This window comes from Procambarus clarkii, chromosome 82 (assembly GCF_040958095.1).
Source record: "Procambarus clarkii isolate CNS0578487 chromosome 82, FALCON_Pclarkii_2.0, whole genome shotgun sequence".
NCBI classification, from domain to species: Eukaryota; Metazoa; Arthropoda; class Malacostraca; order Decapoda; family Cambaridae; genus Procambarus; species Procambarus clarkii.
The window spans coordinates 8,321,122-8,340,198 of NC_091231.1; the positions used below are offsets into that span (position 1 = coordinate 8,321,122).

The 19,077-nt window shown below is 46.4% G+C and overlaps 3 protein-coding genes across 3 annotated transcripts; 2 read left to right on the forward strand and 1 right to left on the reverse strand.

Moving 5' to 3' along the window:
* Positions 1-8,761: 8,761 nt before the first annotated feature.
* LOC138358115 (uncharacterized) lies at positions 8,762-9,109 on the forward strand. The gene has a single exon (XM_069315616.1). It carries the CDS (start codon positions 8,762-8,764, stop codon positions 9,107-9,109), a length of 348 nt encoding a protein of 115 aa, XP_069171717.1.
* A 2,630-nt stretch (positions 9,110-11,739) lies between these two features.
* Positions 11,740-12,357, reverse strand: LOC123753747 (streptococcal hemagglutinin-like). The gene has a single exon (XM_045735705.2). It carries the CDS (start codon positions 12,355-12,357, stop codon positions 11,740-11,742), a length of 618 nt encoding a protein of 205 aa, XP_045591661.2.
* A 3,252-nt stretch (positions 12,358-15,609) lies between these two features.
* On the forward strand, positions 15,610-16,738 carry LOC138358116 (chondroitin proteoglycan 1-like). Its single transcript, XM_069315618.1, has 2 exons — positions 15,610-15,921; positions 16,184-16,738. Exons 1-2 carry the CDS (start codon positions 15,610-15,612, stop codon positions 16,736-16,738), a joined length of 867 nt encoding a protein of 288 aa, XP_069171719.1.
* Positions 16,739-19,077: the final 2,339 nt, after the last annotated feature.

Here is a 19,077-nt window from a genome sequence, read left to right on the forward strand (position 1 = left end):
ACACACACCCACACACAATAATTTTCACGTGGTTTGAGTCTCATCTCCACTCATTATTTTACCTATCGTCTCATGTAGTTGGTGACATGTTCCTCTTCCCTGTTATCCCCCCCCACCCCCCATACCTCCTTTCCCCTCCAGCAGCCTCCCCCACCCTCCCCCTGCCATCTCCCCCTGCCTCACCTGGAGCAGCCGGCATGATGAGAGGTCAGCTAACAGCTCCCCCACTGGCTCAGCAAGTGTTCGAGTTAATTCACAAGATATAAGAGGAGCGGGAGCGCCGTCACTCACTGGGAGAGATCTCTTACCCACCGACCTTGAAGGGTGTTGGGCCCTCGCAGCTTCCCCAGCTTTTGTCATTGATTTTGTACACCATGTGTCTTCAACTTGTTTTTTTCCGTCTGGAAGACGACGGTGATTCTGGGGGAAACAAGCCACAACCTTTTGTCTGTTTCACTCCCTCTGTATCACTCCCCCTGTATCACTCCCCCCCCCTGTATTACACATCATGTATTACATGTATCACTCCTCCTACACCCCCCACCCACCCACCCCAGCGTAGATACGGTTCTAAATGCATTTGTGTTATCATGAGATAACTCCTGTCATCATGAAATCATTCCTGTCATTATCAGATCATTCCTGTCGTCATGAGGTCATCAACAGCATAAATCCCGTTTCACATTGGCAATTTGTTCATATCATCAATTTTTAGATCAATTCGTCACGTATAATTACACTTCAATTACTTCAACGAGCGTCATGATAATATGGATTTTTTTTGGGGGGAGTGGGTATTGAAACCTTCAAATTTCTTGTAGGTTTCTATTTCTATTTCTAAGACGCTGGCATCAAGAGATCTTGGATTCCGGACGCCGGAAACCTGTGGATAATAACACTCTTGTTCTCTAGCTACGTGACGCCGTCAGGGGCTAGAGAACGCTATAAGTATCATCTATAACGCTATAAGTAGCATCAATAACGCTATAAGTAGCATCTATAACGCTATAAGTATCATCTATAACGCTATAAGTAGCATCTATAACGCTATAAGTAGCATCTATAACGCTATAAGTAGCATCTATAACGCTATAAGTAGCATCTATAACGCTATAAGTAGCATCTATAACGCTATAAGTAGCATCTATAACGCTATAAGTATCATCTATAACGCTATAAGTATCATCTATAATGCTATAAGTAGCATCTATAACGCTGTATCATCTATAACGCTATAAGTAGCATCTATAACGCTATAAGTAGCATCTATAACGCTATAAGTAGCATCTATAATGCTATAAGTAGCATTTATAACGCTATAAGTTGCATTTATAACGCTATAAGTAGCATCTATAACACTATAAGTAGCATCTATAACGCTATAAGTAGCATCTATAACGCTATAAGTAGCATCTATAACGCTATAAGTAGCATCTATAACGCTATAAGTTGCATCTATAACGCTATAAGTAGCATCTATACCTATAATCGAGCTTTTCGTCCGGGCATCAAGCAGAGTATTTTAGGTTCTAAATATTTTTTATTTACAAAATGAAACCTCATTCACTTAGGAGATTAAGTAAAGAGTTGGCAACAGTAGTGAGGCATTTAATAGATTGGTGCCGCGCTCAGTGTGTCTGACATGGGGAAATTAGGGTGAAATGTAATGTAAATTACTAAACATTTTGTAAGAAATTAGTAATCCAATTAACAGTGAGGTCAATAATAATACTAATAATAATAATAATTATGGCATATTTACACAATTACAAATGGCAACGATGACATTATAAACTGCATGTTTAGGTGTTTATATATATATATATATATATATATATATATATATATATATATATATATATATATATATATATATATATATATATATATATATATATATATATATATATATATATATATATATACACAGGTGTGGTGTATATATATACTGGTGTGGTGTGCATGTACAACAGCGTGCGGCAGGTGTGTATATACAACAGCGTGTGGCAGGTGTGTATATACAACAGCGTGCGGCAGGTGTGTATATACAACAGCGTGTGGCAGGTGTGTATATACAACAGCGTGCGGCAGGTGTGTATATACAACAGCGTGTGGCAGGTGTGTATATACAACAGCGTGCGGCAGGTGTGTATATACCACAGCGTGTGGCAGGTGTGTATATACGACAGCGTGCGTCAGGTAAAGGATAATGAAAATACAATGAAAAGTGGATTTGATAAAAGTACATGGGTGATTCTAAACTGATTGGGCTCTATGACAAGGTAATGAAGGTTGATAAAGGAACATAGGGAAGAGAAGTTCTCCTGAACTGCTCAGGAACTGACGTACAGGTTCCTGAGCCTATTGGGCAATATCTACATCTGAAACTGTGTATGGAGTCAGCCTCCACCACATCACTGCCTGATGCATTCCATTTGTTAACTACTCTTGGCACTGATAAGGTTCTGCCTAATGTTTCATTTGGGTACTTAGGTTCCACCTGTGTCCCCGAGTGTGTGCGTGTGCCCCTTGTGTTAAATAAGTGTGTGTGCTCACCTAGTTGTGCTTGCGGGGGTTGAGCTCTAGCTCTTTGGTCCCGCCTCTTTTGGGGGCGAGACCGGGACCTCTGTGTGTGTGTACTCTTAAAGGGATGGGCTCCCAGGGGGAAAAACTCCAACTTGTGCAACTTGAGAAAGGGGCTGTTGCAACTTGTGCAACTTGAGAAAGGGGCTGTCGCAACTTGTGCAACTTGAGAAAGGGGCTGTTGCAACTTGTGCAACTTGAGAAAGGAACTGTTGCAACTTGTGCAACTTGAGAAAGGAACTGTTGCAACTTGTGCAACTTGAGAAAGGGGCTGTTGTTGTTCTCCTCGTGACGTCCCCTGGGGGGGACAGAGTCTACGGCGGTCACGGAGACTCACCAGAGCCTACGGAGGCTCTGGTGACCTGGGGGACAGTACGGGAACACCCTTACTGGCCAATCACCTGCCTTCCCTACCTGGGGATAGTCAGGTGATTGGCATCACCAGCACGACCCCTTCATTCCTCTTACTCCAGTCCCACTCCGACACCAGAGACGTTTAGCAGACTATCACCAGGCATATCTGCGCATTGTGAAGGGTGAAGAAGATGGATGCCTTGCAACGTGAAGGGCGCATCGAGAAAAAGGAGCTTCAGTAATCTTATGACAATAGCTGGGTTCTGCAACGAGTCCCATACTGCCAAGGGGGAAGCAGGAGCGACACTCGCGTCCTCGGATCTTCAACGCCGGCGCTAGAGGTTATTTTCGCAATCTTAGAACAAAACCCATTGTCAAGGAGTCCAGAGGGAACTTCTATATTAAGTTGACCAGACCACACACTAGAAGGTGAAGGGACGACGACGTTTCGGTCCGTCCTGGACCATTCTCAAGTCGAACTTGATTCCCAAGTTCTACATTAACAAGTCTTTCAAGGAAACCTGTAGGGGGGGGGGGGGGGGTGAGGGGTCTTTAGGAGCCCCTTACTCGCAGTTTCAACCTACAGAATGATCCAACTGCATCATTCCCGCAGACTTTCAAGATTCCTGCCTAGGTGCTCAAGCGCCGAACCACTTGGGCTGGATGGTAGAGTGATGGTCTGGCTTCATGCAGATCGGCGTTCAATCCCCCGACCGTCCAAGTGCTTGGGCACCATTCCTTCTCCCCGTCCCATCCCAAATCCTTATCCTGACCCCTTCCCAGTGCTAAATAGTCATAATGGTTTGGCGCTTTCCTTTGATAACTCCCTCCCTCCCTCAAGCGCCAGCAACACGACAACAAGAAAATCGTGTGCCCCCCCCCCTCCTCCCCCACAACGACGACTGCCCTCCACACACTGAGACGACGATACAAACTAGAGGCCAGAAGAGCTGTCAGGAGAGATTTCTCAAGGGACGACCCCAGCGTGTTCTCCAACTGGTACTCTCTTCAGGTCTATGGCTGGACGCCCCAACACGCGCGCTCAGGACGCTTTACAAACGTCGGTAAAGGGACGTATAGAGCGCGTTGTAATAGGAGAGATTCCCCACTGGACCTTTTCCGACGCCGTCAGGAAGGAATTGATAACGACTGACGTCTCACTTTTGGCATTTTGAGGGAAGAGTCTCCTGGAACATAAGAACATAAGAATCAAGAACACTGCAGAAGGTCTATTGTTCCATACGTGATAGCTCCTATTTATATCCACCCAAACTCATTGCTATATATATGTCTTAACCTATGCTTGAAGTCTGAGCTAAGGTAAGCTTGGAAGAAACTATGCTCTGTCTAACAACCTTTAGTGAACAGCCTCCACGCGCACCGCTGGGCCTCGGGTGACTGGGACAGTCTGAACAATCAGAACTCGGCAGGGGCCGTGGACGGGTCCTGGGTGGTATTAGAATGTTCCATCATAATCCCTTTAATGTAGCCTCTCCGAGACTCGCTGGAAGGTGGTTGGTTGGCTGACACCCGTCGTGCACACAATATTACTGGGAATATGGGATAGATGTGCATGATAATGACACGAAGTGTAAACTATGTGGTATGTTAAGGTCTCACACCCTGGCCCATTATGTTCTTGATTGTCCGTTGATTAATGTATATAGAAACACTGAGATAAGGACTGTTCCTGAACAAATAGCCTGGATGTGTCACAACGGAAAGGTTGATGATATTCTTGAGAGATATAAGAATTTTGCACCAAGATTGTAATATTTTGTTGAATTATCTGCATGTCTCTTGCAAATTGTCTATACAGTATACCTAGGTCATAAAAGTATTTGTGTGTACGTCTGATAACATACTACTTGTGAAGGAGGAAATGTATATGTTTATCTCTCAGAATGTTTGGTAATATGTTTATTTGTGATGTGTGTCTATGTATGCATTAACACGTTGTACTGAATGGGGTGAGAATAGCTTGAGCTACCTCATCCCTTTGTGTGTATTTTACCTCAATAAACTTATTTCAATTTCAATTTCAATTCAACCCGTCGTGCAGCACGCTCGATGCAATTGACCATCAACTGTAGGGTGTAGAGGGACCCCTAGCACCCTGAAAGGTGAAGTGAGAATAAGGGCTCCTAGCGGCTTGCTGAGAATTGTAAGGTTCTTAACCCTGTCTTTAACCGTCAAGGGAAGAGGGGGGAGGGGTTAGAGAGAGCAGCATGCTGGCCTTTGCGTTTTCAGGGACAGTGGGAGATGTTAGTCTCACAACCCCCTGAAACATAGGAGACATGATCACTCCATACCAAATGCTTTGAAGAATAAACAGGGCGAACAATGACAGGCTGTTTAGTATGGTGCTATACAAACTAGGGGCCTCAGTGTCACAGAAACATCAGAAAAAATGTTTCAGTGTCATAAAAGTGAGCAAATGGAATACGCTAGAAAAGTGAAGAAGATCAAGACAAACTCCATACATTGCTTCCTATGTATGGAGGAACCTGTTCCTATGTATAACAACCCAAAGGGATCAGAAACGTATACTCAACAGTTGATTAAAGATTGAGAGGCAGGCCCTGGGAACCGTAGCCCTACAGGGAAAGCCAGTAGAGTAAGACTAACCATGAACCATAGGACGGGAGCTTTGAGCCTGCTAACAGGAGTCAGAAGGTGTCTACTCCTGTCCCCACCTTTGTAAAGCAACAGGAAAACCGCGCCACCGAGGCGTCCAGAGACACAGGGACCACGACGCCCACAGTTCTCCAGGGAATGCCCAGCCAACCACCGTGGCGACCTAGGGGGACCCCGTGATCACCACGGAAAAAGGAAGGATTGAGAACCCCAAACATCGACAGCCACACGCCCCAGATATATATATATATATATATATATATATATATATATATATATATATATATATATATATATATATATATATATATATATTTATATATATATATATATATATATATATATATATATATATATATATATATATATATATATATATATATATAAATATATATATATATATAAATATATATATATATATATATATATATATATATATATATATATATATATATATATATATATATATATATATATATACACAATCACGGTAACGACACAACCTGATCTCTTAATAATAACGTCGCTTTTGGCCGTTTGCCCGTGTGGCCGAAAGTGGCCGTAATTTGAAAATGAAAAAAAATTAAAATAAATTTGGGATTTTTTTTTCAACAACAGCAAGTTAATGGTCCTCTGATAGGTTAGGTGGGCAGGAAATTCACATAAAGTTTCAAAACGTTATGAAAAACGTTAGTTGAACGTTTCCTCTCCTAACCTTTCCGAGTAAGCCGGACGACTCAAACAGAAAACGGGACAGTACGTCACTTTTATGAGTCGATTTAATTTCAAATTACGTCCAAATTTGGCCATAGCGCGCATACGAGCCAAAAGTGACGTTATTTTTAAGAGGACGGGTTGAACGACAAACTAAGACCCCCGAAGCAGCGGGTAACGGTAGCGAGTTCTCAGAGGAATTAACTCGACACATTCACAACCAGGTTCCCCCTTCAAGTTTCACGAGACCTCGACTAAGATGAGCAGTTCTCCCCCGTTCCTTGCCCCCATACACACTGCCCAGGCACCAGACCGTGGGACTAATACCACAAGAGCCTTGTTTCATACCTCTGAAATTTTTGTCATGCTTAGTTTCATGCTTAGGGTGTTTCATGCTACGAGGCCCCCCCTACGAGGGGGGCCTCGTAGCCTGGTGGATAGCGCGCAGGACTCGTAATTCTGTGGCGCGGGTTCGATTCCCGCACGAGGCAGAAACAAATGGGCAAAGTTTCTTTCACCCTGAATGCCCCTGTTACCTAGCAGTAAATAGGTACCTGGGAGTTAGTCAGCTGTCACGGGTTGCTTCCTGGGGGTGGAGGCCTGGTCGAGGACCGGGCCGCGGGGACACTAAAGCCCCGAAATCATCTCAAGATAACCTCAAGATATGCTTTGTTTTTCGGTGGGAGTTTTGCCATGCTGGGGGCAGCATACAAAGCTCTGATGGCCTCGTTCTCGAGTTTCCTAAATGATGTTATGTTTTAGCAATGGCTCATATCTGGTGTTGATGTTGTCGTGTTTAATGTATGTGCCTCTGGTGCCGGGCGAGGGATTATATCTATGAGCGTGACCTTGTATGTGCTTTCATGGCGTCATTTCCCTTTCATTCCACACAGTCAGTGGGTGTGCTTGCTCGATCCCCCTCCCCTTGCATTTGTCGCGAGTGAAGTCTTGTAGCCATCCGACCATCCCCGAAGTTATTTCAGATCGTTTTCACTGCTTTAGTTTTTCATCATCGTGGGTGACAGAGTCTCTGATGGCGTCACTGTCAGTGACAAGGGTCACCTGTCACCTGATGGAAGCCTGGTCGAGGACCGGGCCGCGGGGACGCTAAGCCCCGAAATCATCTCAAGGTAACCTAGCAAGGTAAGGTGACCCTTTCCTTTCCTACTCTCTCCTTCGTTGCCAACATATTCGTTAACTTGGATTTGTCTCTCTGAAGGCGTGTTGGTGGGAGTGTGCGTGCGTGCGTGCGTGTGTGTGTGTGTGTGTAATTACCTAAGTGTAGTTACAGGATGAGAGCTACGCTCGTGGTGTCCCGTCTTCCCAGCACTCTTTGTCATATAACGCTTTGAAACTACTGACGGTCTTGGCCTCCACCACCTTCTCACTTAACTTGTTCCAACCGTCTACCACTCTATTTGCGAAGGTGAATTTTCTTATATTTCTTCGGCATCTGTGTTTAGCTAGTTTAAATCTATGGCCTCTTGTTCTTGAAGTTCCAGGTCTCAGGAAGTCTTCCCTGTCGATTTTATCAATTCCTGTTACTATTTTGTACGTAGTGATCATATCACCTCTTTTTCTTCTGTCTTCTAGTTTTGGCATATTTAATGCTTCTAACCTCTCCTCGTAGCTCTTGCCCTTCAGTTCTGGGAGCCACTTAGTAGCATGTCTTTGCACCTTTTCCAGTTTGTTGATGTGCTTCTTAAGATATGGGCACCACACAACAGCTGCATATTCTAGCTTTGGCCTAACAAAAGTCATGAACAATTTCTTTAGTATATCGCCATCCATGTATTTAAATGCAATTCTGAAGTTAGAAAGCATTGCATAGGCTCCTTGCACAATATTCTTAATGTGGTCCTCAGGTGATAGTTTTCTATCTAGAACCACTCCTAGATCTCTTTCTTTATCAGAATTCTTTAAAGATTTCTCACATAATATATAGGTTGTGTGGGGTCTATGTTCTCCTATTCCACATTCCATAACATGACATTTATTAACATTAAATTCCATTTGCCAAGTGGTGCTCCATATACTTATTTTGTCCAGGTCTTCTTGAAGGGCATGACAATCATCTAAATTTCTTATCCTTCCTATTATCTTAGCATCATCAGCAAACATGTTCATATAATTCTGTATACCAACTGGTAGATCATTTATGTACACAATAAACATCACTGGTGCAAGAACTGAACCCTGTGGTACTCCACTTGTGACATTTCTCCATTCCGATACATTGCCTCTGATTACTGCCCTCATTTTTCTATCAGTCAGAAAATTTTTCATCCATGATAGAAGCTTACCTGTCACCCCTCCAATATTTTCCAGTTTCCAGAACAACCTCTTATGTGGAACTCTGTCGAAAGCCGTGCGTGTGCGTGCATGCGTGCAGGGCACCTGGAGAAGAGAAGCAGAGCTGTGTGCAGAGAGATAAGAATTGGCTATAATTACTGTAGGTCAGGTGACAGACGAGATGACAACACCTCAGGTGACAGACGGGGTGACAACACCTCAGGTGACAGACGGGGTGACGACACCTCTGGTGACAGACGGGGTGACGACACCTCAGGTGACAACACCTCAGGTGACAGACGGGATGACAACACCTCAGGTGACAGACGAGGTGACGACACCTCAGGTGACAACGCCTCAGGTGACAGACGGGGTGACAACACCTCAGGTGACAGACGGGGTGACGACACCTCAGGTGACAGATGGGGTGACGACACCTCAGGTGACAGATGGGGTGACGACACCTCAGGTGACAGACGAGGTGACAACACCTCAGGTGACAGACTTAAAGGAGAGAATGAAGATCTAAGGTGGTAAGACTTAGTATAGAGAACTGTTGGTTACACTCGCCTGTTGAGGGGGAGGTGGTAACACTGTAGAGGGGGAGGAGGTAACACTGTAGAGGGGGAGGAGGTAACACTGTAGAGGGGGAGGTGGTAACACTGTAGAGGGGGAGGTGGTAACACTGTAGAGGGGGAGGAGGTAACACTGTAGAGGGGGAGGAGGTAACACTGTAGAGGGGGAGGAGGTAACACTGTAGAGGGGGAGGAGGTAACACTGTAGAGGGGGAGGAGGTAACACTGTAGAGGGGAAGGAGGTAACACTGTAGAGGGGGAGGAGGTAACACTGTAGAGGGGGAGGTGGTAACACTGTAGAGGGGGAGGAGGTAACACTGTAGAGGGGGAGGAGGTAACACTGTAGAGGGGGAGGAGGTAACACTGTAGAGGGGGAGGTGGTAACACTGTAGAGGGGGAGGAGGTAACACTGTAGAGGGGGAGGTGGTAACACTGTAGAGGGGGAGGAGGTAACACTGTAGAGGGGGAGGTGGTAACACTGTAGAGGGGGAGGAGGTAACACTGTAGAGGGGGAGGAGGTAACACTGTAGAGGGGGAGGAGGTAACACTGTAGAGGGGGAGGAGGTAACACTGTAGAGGGGGAGGTGGTAACACTGTAGAGGGGGAGGAGGTAACACTGTAGAGGGGGAGGAGGTAACACTGTAGAGGGGGAGGTGGTAACACTGTAGAGGGGGAGGAGGTAACACTGTAGAGGGGGAGGAGGTAACACTGTAGAGGGGGAGGTGGTAACACTGTAGAGGGGGAGGAGGTAACACTGTAGAGGGGGAGGTGGTAACACTGTAGAGGGGGAGGTGGTAACACTGTAGAGGGGGAGGAGGTAACACTGTAGAGGAGGAAGGTAACACTGTAGAGGGGGAGGAGGTAACACTGTAGAGGGGGAGGAGGTAACACTGTAGAGGGGGAGGAGGTAACACTGTAGAGGGGGAGGAGGTAACACTGTAGAGGGGGAGGAGGTAACACTGTAGAGGAGGAGGTAACACTGTAGAGGGGAGGAGGTAACACTGTAGAGGAGGAGGTAACACTGTAGAGGGGGAGGAGGTAACACTGTAGAGGGGGAGGAGGTAACACTGTAGAGGGGGAGGAGGTAACACTGTAGAGAGGAGGAGGTAACACTGTAGAGGGGGAGGAGGTAACACTGTAGAGGAGGAGGTAACACTGTAGAGAGGAGGAGGTAACACTGTAGAGGAGTAACAATACATGACACAAGAGTCTGAAACACCTGCCACAGGAGCAGTGAGGGAGGGGGTGATGGGGGAGGGGTGTAGGAAAGAGCGGTAACACTGCATGAAGGCAAGTCTAGAGGACACTTACCCCAGACAGGTAAGGAGGAAAGGAAGGACCATTTACCCGTGGTGGGGAGGGGTGAGAGAGAGTTCTTAAAGCCGCTGCTACCTGTAGGAGGGGAGAGAGAGAGAGAGAGAGAGGGAGGGTAGGGGGGATTATCTCCCCCCCCTCCTCCTTCTTCCCCTATCCCCTCCCCCAACACCTCCCTCCCCCAACACAATCCCCGCCCACGCACATGTGGGGGAGAGCGTTGGAGTCACGTGGTTCGTAACCCTTAATTTCTCTGAGTTTAATGTGAGAAAATAAAATTCGAACATGTGTGTGTGTGACTGGGTGTACTCACCTAGATGGACTCACCTGGCTGGGTCGAGCTTCGCCTCCCGGGCCCCTCGAGAACAAGAACAGGCTCTTGGGAACTGTGTAATGTACTGACTCGGGTTTTTTTTCATTCTTCCTGTGAGAGGTGGATTATTGTGCACCCCATACTCTTCTTGTGAGCGGTAGTTTATTGTGCACCCCATACTCTTCCTGTGAGCGGTAGTTTATTGTGCACCCCATACTTCTCCTGTGAACCTCAGCTCCTTGTATCGTGTTCCGCTGTTCTTATTCTACTTCAGTGTTGTGATTTCCTCATAGTTCGGTCCCCTCAGCTCAGGAACCAGCCTTGCTGCATAACTTTGATTATTTCCTCCTTTTTTTTAAGGGTGTTCCATGCTGGCGCTGCATACTTAAGCGCGTGTCTCATGGTGATTAGATTTAGTGTGTGTGTGTGTTTACTATTTGTATCTGCAGAATCGAGCTACTAGCTCTTGGACCCCCGCCTTTCTAACCAATCTATTTCTCCTCTATTATGGCTACTACATATATTTCTCTCTACCACACACACATCCCAGGAAGCAGCCCGTGACAGCTGACTAACTCCCAGGTACCTAATTTACTGCTAGGTGAACAGGGGGCATTAGAGTGAAAGAAACTCTGCGCATTTATTTCTGCCTCTGCCGGCGTCCAAACCCGTGGGGGGGGGGGCCCTTAGGACTACGAGCCCAGAGCGCTGTCCACTCAGCCGCGAGGCCCTCGGCGTGTGTGTGTGTGAGAGAGAGATAAAGAGTACGTGAATGAAACTAACTACGCAATAATTATAATAAAAAGGGCAAGATAAGATAAGATAATTGGAAAGCGGAAGTGAGAGTGAGAGAGAGAGCAATAGCTCTCTCTCCCTTCCCCCCCCCCTCCACAACCCTCCCCCCCCCCCCGCCACAATCACCAAGCTAATTACTGCCCGTGAAAGCATAGAACTATATTATTTTTTATTATTTTTTTTACGAGCTACGACAAGAGCAGACATGTGAGCAGTGACTAGAGCAGACGGGCGAGCAGCGATGACAGCAGACATGTGAGCAGTGACTAGAGCAGACGGGCGAGCAGCGATGACAGCAGACATGTGAGCAGTGACTAGAGCAGACGGGTGAGCAGCGATGACAGCAGACGTGTGAGCAGCGATGATAGCAGACGTGTGAGCAGCGATGACAGCAGACGTGTGAGCAGTGACTAGAGCAGACGTGTGAGCAGCGATGACAGCAGACGTGCAAGCAGTGACAACAGCAGACGTGGAAGCAGCGACGACAGCAGACGTGTGAGCAGCGACAACAGCAGACGTGCGAGCAGCGACGACAGCAGACGTGTGAGCAGCGATGACAGCAGACGTGCGAGCAGCGACGACAGCAGACGTGCGAGCAGCGACGACAGCAGACGTGTGAGCAGCGACAACAGCAGACGTGCGAGCAGCGACGACAGCAGACGTGTGAGCAGCGACAACAGCAGACGTGCGAGCAGCGACGACAGCAGACGTGTGAGCAGCGATGACAGCAGACGTGCAAACAGCGACAAGAACAGACGTGCAAGCAGCGTCTGCTGTCATGTCTTAGTACAAGGCTCTAACCAAAAGTATTGATAATTATTACTGAGAGATTTATTCTTTTGATGTAATCAGTTGTTGACAGTTAAACAATTTAATGCTGAAGAATTTTGGAAGGTTCTAACAAGAAGGTTCAACGTCCTTGATGATATACACGGGAGATGACAATTGGGGAGAACCAGAGAATCGTAAAAATAGAAATTAACAAGATTTTATTTAATCGAAATTATGATATTCACCAAAAATCCCTAAAACTATTTATTTATTTATTTATTTATTTATTTATTTATTTATTTATTTATTTATTTATTTATTTATTTATTTATGCATATACAAGAAGGTACATTGGGAAGTGAGGATACATAATATGGTAATTACAGTCTTGTAAAGCCACTAGTACGCGCAGCGTTTCGGGCAGGTCCTTAATCTAAGAAAACTACTTCTATCCTACACAGGCAAATGGTAAGTAATTTAGACATGGACACTAACATCAGAGATATCACACGTTACCTTCTGAACCACCGCCTCCCAACAGCTGGAGACTCCCTCTCCTCCATCCGCTTCTTGACGACACAGCGACCTGGGCACTAAACCATTGTGGTGGTTCAGATCAAATAAATGTTGAGTTATATATTAAAGTTATTCATGATATGACTAAAACTAATGAGACCTTCTTTGTCTTGGAAGGGTTAGAGAGAGTCTCTCCATCTAGAATGATGGGTATAGCAGCGGCCAGGCATCTTCCTGGGTTGGCGTTCGATCCCCGATGATCCAAGTGGTTGGTCACCGTCCTCATGTCCAAGATCCGTGTCCTCTCATGCCTCACCACACGTGAGGATCCTTGTCCTCACAAGTGCTGTACACAGACTTTCTCCTGACATGACCTCAGAGGCTCCGGACCTTAGCGACTCTTCACTGGGAAGAGTGCGTTCATCCCCTCTTCCTCAGGCTGTGTTTTGGTACTTTGGTACAGCTGACCTGTCAGTACACGTCCGAGACGCAGGTTCGAATCCTCGTCACGGCCATTGTGGATTTGTTCATTTGACCTGTCAGTGTTGGGGCGAAGGTGGCTCAGTACCCTGGGTCCAGATTCACGAAAGCACTTACGCAAGCACTTACGAACGTGTACATCTTTCCTCAATCTTTGACGGCTTTGGTTACATTTATTAAACAGTTTACAAGCATGAAAACTTCCCAATCAACTGTTGTCATTCTTATAAACAGCCTCCTGGTGTTTCGGAGCTCATTAACTGTTTAATAATTGTAAACAAAGCCGCCAAAGATTGAGAAAAGATGTACAGGTTCGTAAGTGCTTTCGTGAATCTGGCCCCTGGTGTTGGGGAGAGGGTGGGGGTGGAGTAGTGAAGAGAGGGACTGCATGTAATGCGGGTTTGTGTATATTGAGGAGGGGGGGAGAGGTTAGATTGAATAGGAGAGTGTGCGTGTGTGTTGTGGAAGGGTGTGAGGTGAGGGAGGGGGTGGGGTGGGGGGGTAGGGGGGAGATGTAAGCACCTCCACTCCCTCTGTGAGTCAATTATCACAAGCTGTGTTCTGAAGGGGTTGTGGTTGTCTGGTAGATATCACAGGTGTTAATGCTTTCACTCGCAATTGTCTGTTTCCTCTCTGTGGATCTTTCTGCTTCCTCACAGTGGATCTTTCTGCTTCCTCTCTGTGGATCATTCTGCTTCCTCTCTGTGGATCTTTCTGCTTCCTCACAGTGGATCTTTCTCCTTCCTCTCTGTGGATCATTCTGCTTCCTCACAGTGGATCTTTCTCCTTCCTCACAGTGGATCATTCTGCTTCCTCACAGTGGATCTTTCTCCTTCCTCTCTGTGGATCATTCTGCTTCCTCACAATGGATCATTCTGCTTCCTCACAGTGGATCATTCTGCTTCCTCACAGTGGATCATTCTGCTTCCTCACAGTGGATCATTCTGCTTCCTCACAGATGGATCATTCTTCTTCCTAACAGTGGATCATTCTGCTTCCTCACAGTGGATCATTCTGCTTCCTCACAGTGGATCATTCTGCTTCCTCTCTGTGGATCTTTCTGCTTCCTCACAGTGGATCATTCTGCTTCCTCACAGTGGATCATTCTGCTTCCTCACAGTGGATCTTTCTCCTTCCTCTCTGTGGATCATTCTGCTTCCTCACAGTGGATCTTTCTCCTTCCTCACAGTGGATCATTCTGCTTCCTAACAGTGGATCTTTCTCCTTCCTCTCTGTGGATCATTCTGCTTCCTCACAGTGGATCATTCTGCTTCCTCACAGTGGATCATTCTGCTTCCTCACAGTGGATCATTCTGCTTCCTCACAGTGGATCATTCTGCTTCCTCACAGATGGATCATTCTTCTTCCTAACAGTGGATCATTCTGCTTCCTCACAGTGGATCATTCTGCTTCCTCACAGTGGATCATTCTGCTTCCTCACAGTGGATCATTCTGCTTCCTCACAGATGGATCATTCTTCTTCCTAACAGTGGATCATTCTGCTTCCTCACAGTGGATCATTCTGCTTCCTCACAGTGGATCATTCTTCTTCCTAACAGTGGATCATTCTGCTTCCTCACAGTGGATCATTCTGCTTGCTCGCCTAAAATATATATAACTCAACAAACAATGAAGATGTTCTATAAGTTGAAGTGAACGGTAGTGAAGGGTGAACTATGAGAGATTTTAACCCGCCAAACACACATTAAAACTACGACGTTGGTACAACGTTCGAACAAGTTTTAACACCTAACCAGTTATAACAACCAATATAGCAAGTTGTAACAACGTTCTAATAAGTCATAAACACGTTAAGCCATTATGTAACAACTTTATTACAAGTTGTAACAAGCGGAAAATAGAGACAGTTACGGTTTGTGTTTCCAGGGAATTGTTATCTGATCTTGAACCAGCAACACCGAGGGATGCTGGGTCTCTTGATCCGCCACTCCGTAAACAAATGCGACTGTTTGGCCTAACCAAGTGCGTACAAACCCAGGCAACCTTCCTGGCCTGTCTAAGCCGATGCTCTAAAAACGTGAATAATATGACGGGGCTTTAATTTCGCTTAATTTAATGTCGCATTTTTTAGCGAATTGGATCCGTAAAAATTGTGATGCTTAGGTGACGCGTCGGGTTGTCGCGTCGTAGGGAACACGAGGGATTACACGGACGTAGGGAACACGAGGGATTACACCGACGTAGAGAACAACGGATTACACAGACGTAGAGAACACAACGGATTACACCGACGTAGAGAACACAATGGATTACACCGACGTAGAGAACACAACGGATTACACCGACGTAGAGAACACAACGGATTACACAGACGTAGAAAACACAACGGATTACACCGACGTAGAGAACACAATGGATTACACCGACGTAGAGAACACAACGGATTACACCGACGTAGAGAACACAACGGATTACACTGACGTAGAGAACACAACGGATCACACCGACGTAGAGAACACAATGGATTACACCGACGTAGAGAACACAACGGATTACACCGACGTAGAGAACACAATGGATTACACCGACGTAGAGAACACAACGGATCACACCGACGTAGAGAACAACGGATTACACAGACGTAGAGAACAACGGATTACACTGACGTAGAAAACACAACGGATCACACCGACGTAGAGAACAACGGATTACACAGACGTAGAGAACAACGGATTACACCGACGTAGAGAACACAACGGATCACACCGACGTAGAGAACAACGGATTACACTGACGTAGAGAACACAACGGATTACACCGACGTAGAGAACACAACGGATTACACAGACGTAGAGAACAACGGATTACACCGACGTAGAGAACAACGGATTACACCGACGTAGAGAACACAACGGATTACACCGACGTAGGGACCACGACGGATTACACCGACGCAGGGACCACAACGGATTACACCGACGTAGGGACCACAACGGATTACACTGACGTAGAGAACATAACGGATTACACAGACGTAGAGAACACAACGGATTACACCGACGTAGGGACCACAACGGATTACACCGACGTAGAGAACACAACGGATTACACCGACGTAGGGACCACAACGGATTACACCGACGTAGAGAACACAACGGATTACACAGACGTAGAGAACACAACGGATTACACCGACGTAGAGAACACAACGGATTACACCGACGTAGAGAACACAACGGATTACACCGACGTAGAGAACACAATGGATTACACCGACGTAGAGAACACAATGGATTACACAGACGCAGAGAACACAACGGATTACACCGACGCAGAGAACACAACGGATTACACCGACGTACGGACGCCTGTATCAGTCACCTCTCTCTCTCACTCAGGCCAAGTTGATATGAATAAAACATTTGTGTTGTGAAGGAGGCTTTTGTTCAGTAGCGGGACAAAGATGGCGGCGTGGGCGCATACTACAGCTCCGGCACTCTGCCATCTGAATACATAAATGAAATTAAATGAATAGGACCAGAACACAGGCAGCGTCCTTATGTATGTCTGGGGGATAGTTTCGCGAGGGCTCGAGGACTGATGGCATATATGGGATGGGTAAACGGGGTTAGGGGGTTGGGGGAGGGGTAGGGGGTTGTGGGGAGGGGGGGTTGGGGGAGGGGTAGGGGGTTGTGGGGAAGGGGGGGTTGGCCAACCTATCAGGTGCATCTTATCAGCCCCGATGGAATAGGTATGAAGGATAGGCACGTAAATTCAAAGTTAGACATATACCGTCATTCCTGTCTGTCGCATTTCATACTGTGACGCCGGATAGAGCCGTCACACACACGCGCGTGCAATAGATCCCACAGCAACACTCACCGCCCCATACAACCAGGAGTAAAGTCCTTGTAATGAGTTGTCATCACAACTCTTCCCCCCCCCCGCCCCCCCAAATGCCAGACATGTTGGCTGCCTTCTCTTATACACACTGGCCTGAGTTGAGTCTGTTTTTCTCTCTCACTTTATGTGTTTTCTCTTTGCACTAAGCTTCCGCTTCCTCACACACTCACTTTGCCTCCCTCATGACCTTCCTCACTCACTTTGTCTCCCTCATGACCTTCCTCACACACACACTCACCATGTCTTATCTTGGTCGTCCTCGCCGCTCCTCATATTCACTCGAGTGCACTCTTTCCTCCCTCTCTGTTATCATCCATTTCGTCTACATGGCCAAACCATCTTGAGAAACTCGCCTCCATCTAACGATTCACAGGTTTTTCACATTTCCATAATATTTTGATGATTAACTCTGTCTCTGCCAACACTTCATGATCTAGGGGGATCTCTAGCCCCTGAGGTCCCCAGGGGCACGGGCCTCTAGCCCCTGAGGTCCCCAGGGGCATCTTCTCCAAACTCTCGTATCTCAACCACAGGGGCCAATTGACTCCTCTGTTCATTAACAAGGGATAATTTGTGTCGTTAATTAGGTTAACTGGGGGGGGGGGGGCTGTAATTAAGAGGGGGGGGAGTGTGGCAGGGGAGCAGACCCTAGAGTAGGCACGACGACCCAGGCTTCAGTGCTGGGGCTCGGCCTCCAAGTTACTTTCATTCATATTCCTTCTCCATTCCCGTCATGCGGACTCCTACATGGGTGAGGGGTGAGGGAAGTGTGGGGGGGGGGGGGAGAGGGAGGGGTGGTGAGGGAGGGAGCGCCCCCACTTAAAAAATAAAATAATGATAATAATAAAATAGAGACCTTAAAAAAACTCAAAACATGTTCACAAGGCCCTGTGTGTGTCTGTGTATATATATATGTGAATGCTACACAGTATTCCTCTTCTGACTTCTATATATATATGCTGACACACACATGTCAAGAACCCTGCACACACACACACACACACATGCAGCTCCCTGACAAGAGAGAGCAAGCTTAGCTGAGCTGCCACCACCACACACGCACATCGTGTCAGCAAGGCGGACAGTCCTCCTGACTATCTTAACCCAACCATACAACAGGTGTGTGGGGTCCTGGCAACCATACAGTGAAAGTGATGACTCTTGCCAACTATTCAACCATTGTGGAAACGGCTGCCAAGTGTACAAGCACTCGGTGGGGGAGGGGTGGTTAAGTTAGGTTCTCTTGGCAATTATTAGTATTTGCAGTATGAATTTACAAGTACCAAATGAGTACTTGTTTAAGTACTTTAATGAGTACTTAATATACTCATTGGTGATTAGTGAGCTGGAGAGTCAGTGATCATTTCCCTTAGGCTAAAGCAGCTTCCGGTGAGATATGCCCAGTGGAATGACAAGGGGGAATGATTGAAGACTAGCTCCAAGCTTTCAACTAATATAAAAGTTGATTGAATGCCACTTGCATCCTACTCTAGAAATCCCTCTCCTATGGCAATCCGGTTGATGTACCGCATCGCCATGCTTGGAGGAACATTCAAGCACGACAATGTTCACGGATGTTCAAACTCTGTTCGTAATTTCATATTCTTGCCTAAGTCTTCTGTCGTTCTCTGGGGGGTTGTAGACTGCAGCCACAACCACTTTCTCACCATCAAATGAAATAATGGCCACAATGGAGTCCATGTCGTTGTTTGTCATCTCCAAAGAAATCCCTTCAAAGATTCAGGCTATTTTTTACCAGAGGTGTCACACCAGTTCCTCCTCTGTAGTGTTTGCTTCTCATTATTTAATACTTCATTGAGAATATTGCATTACTTGTCATACCAGTTAGTTTAGTCTCTACTAGTGCTA

Excerpts from the sequence above, each read along its gene's own strand:
- LOC123753747 (XM_045735705.2), bottom strand. The coding sequence starts at position 12,357 with ATGACAGCAGACGCTGCTTGCACGTCTGTTCTTGTCGCTGTTTGCACG.
- LOC138358116 (XM_069315618.1), top strand. The coding sequence starts at position 15,610 with ATGGATTACACCGACGTAGAGAACACAACGGATTACACCGACGTAGAG. Across the intron at positions 15,922-16,183 it reads ACACAACGGATCACACCGAC|AGAACAACGGATTACACCGA; the intron begins GTAGAGAACAAC and ends ACACCGACGTAG.
- LOC138358115 (XM_069315616.1), top strand. The coding sequence starts at position 8,762 with ATGACAACACCTCAGGTGACAGACGGGGTGACAACACCTCAGGTGACA.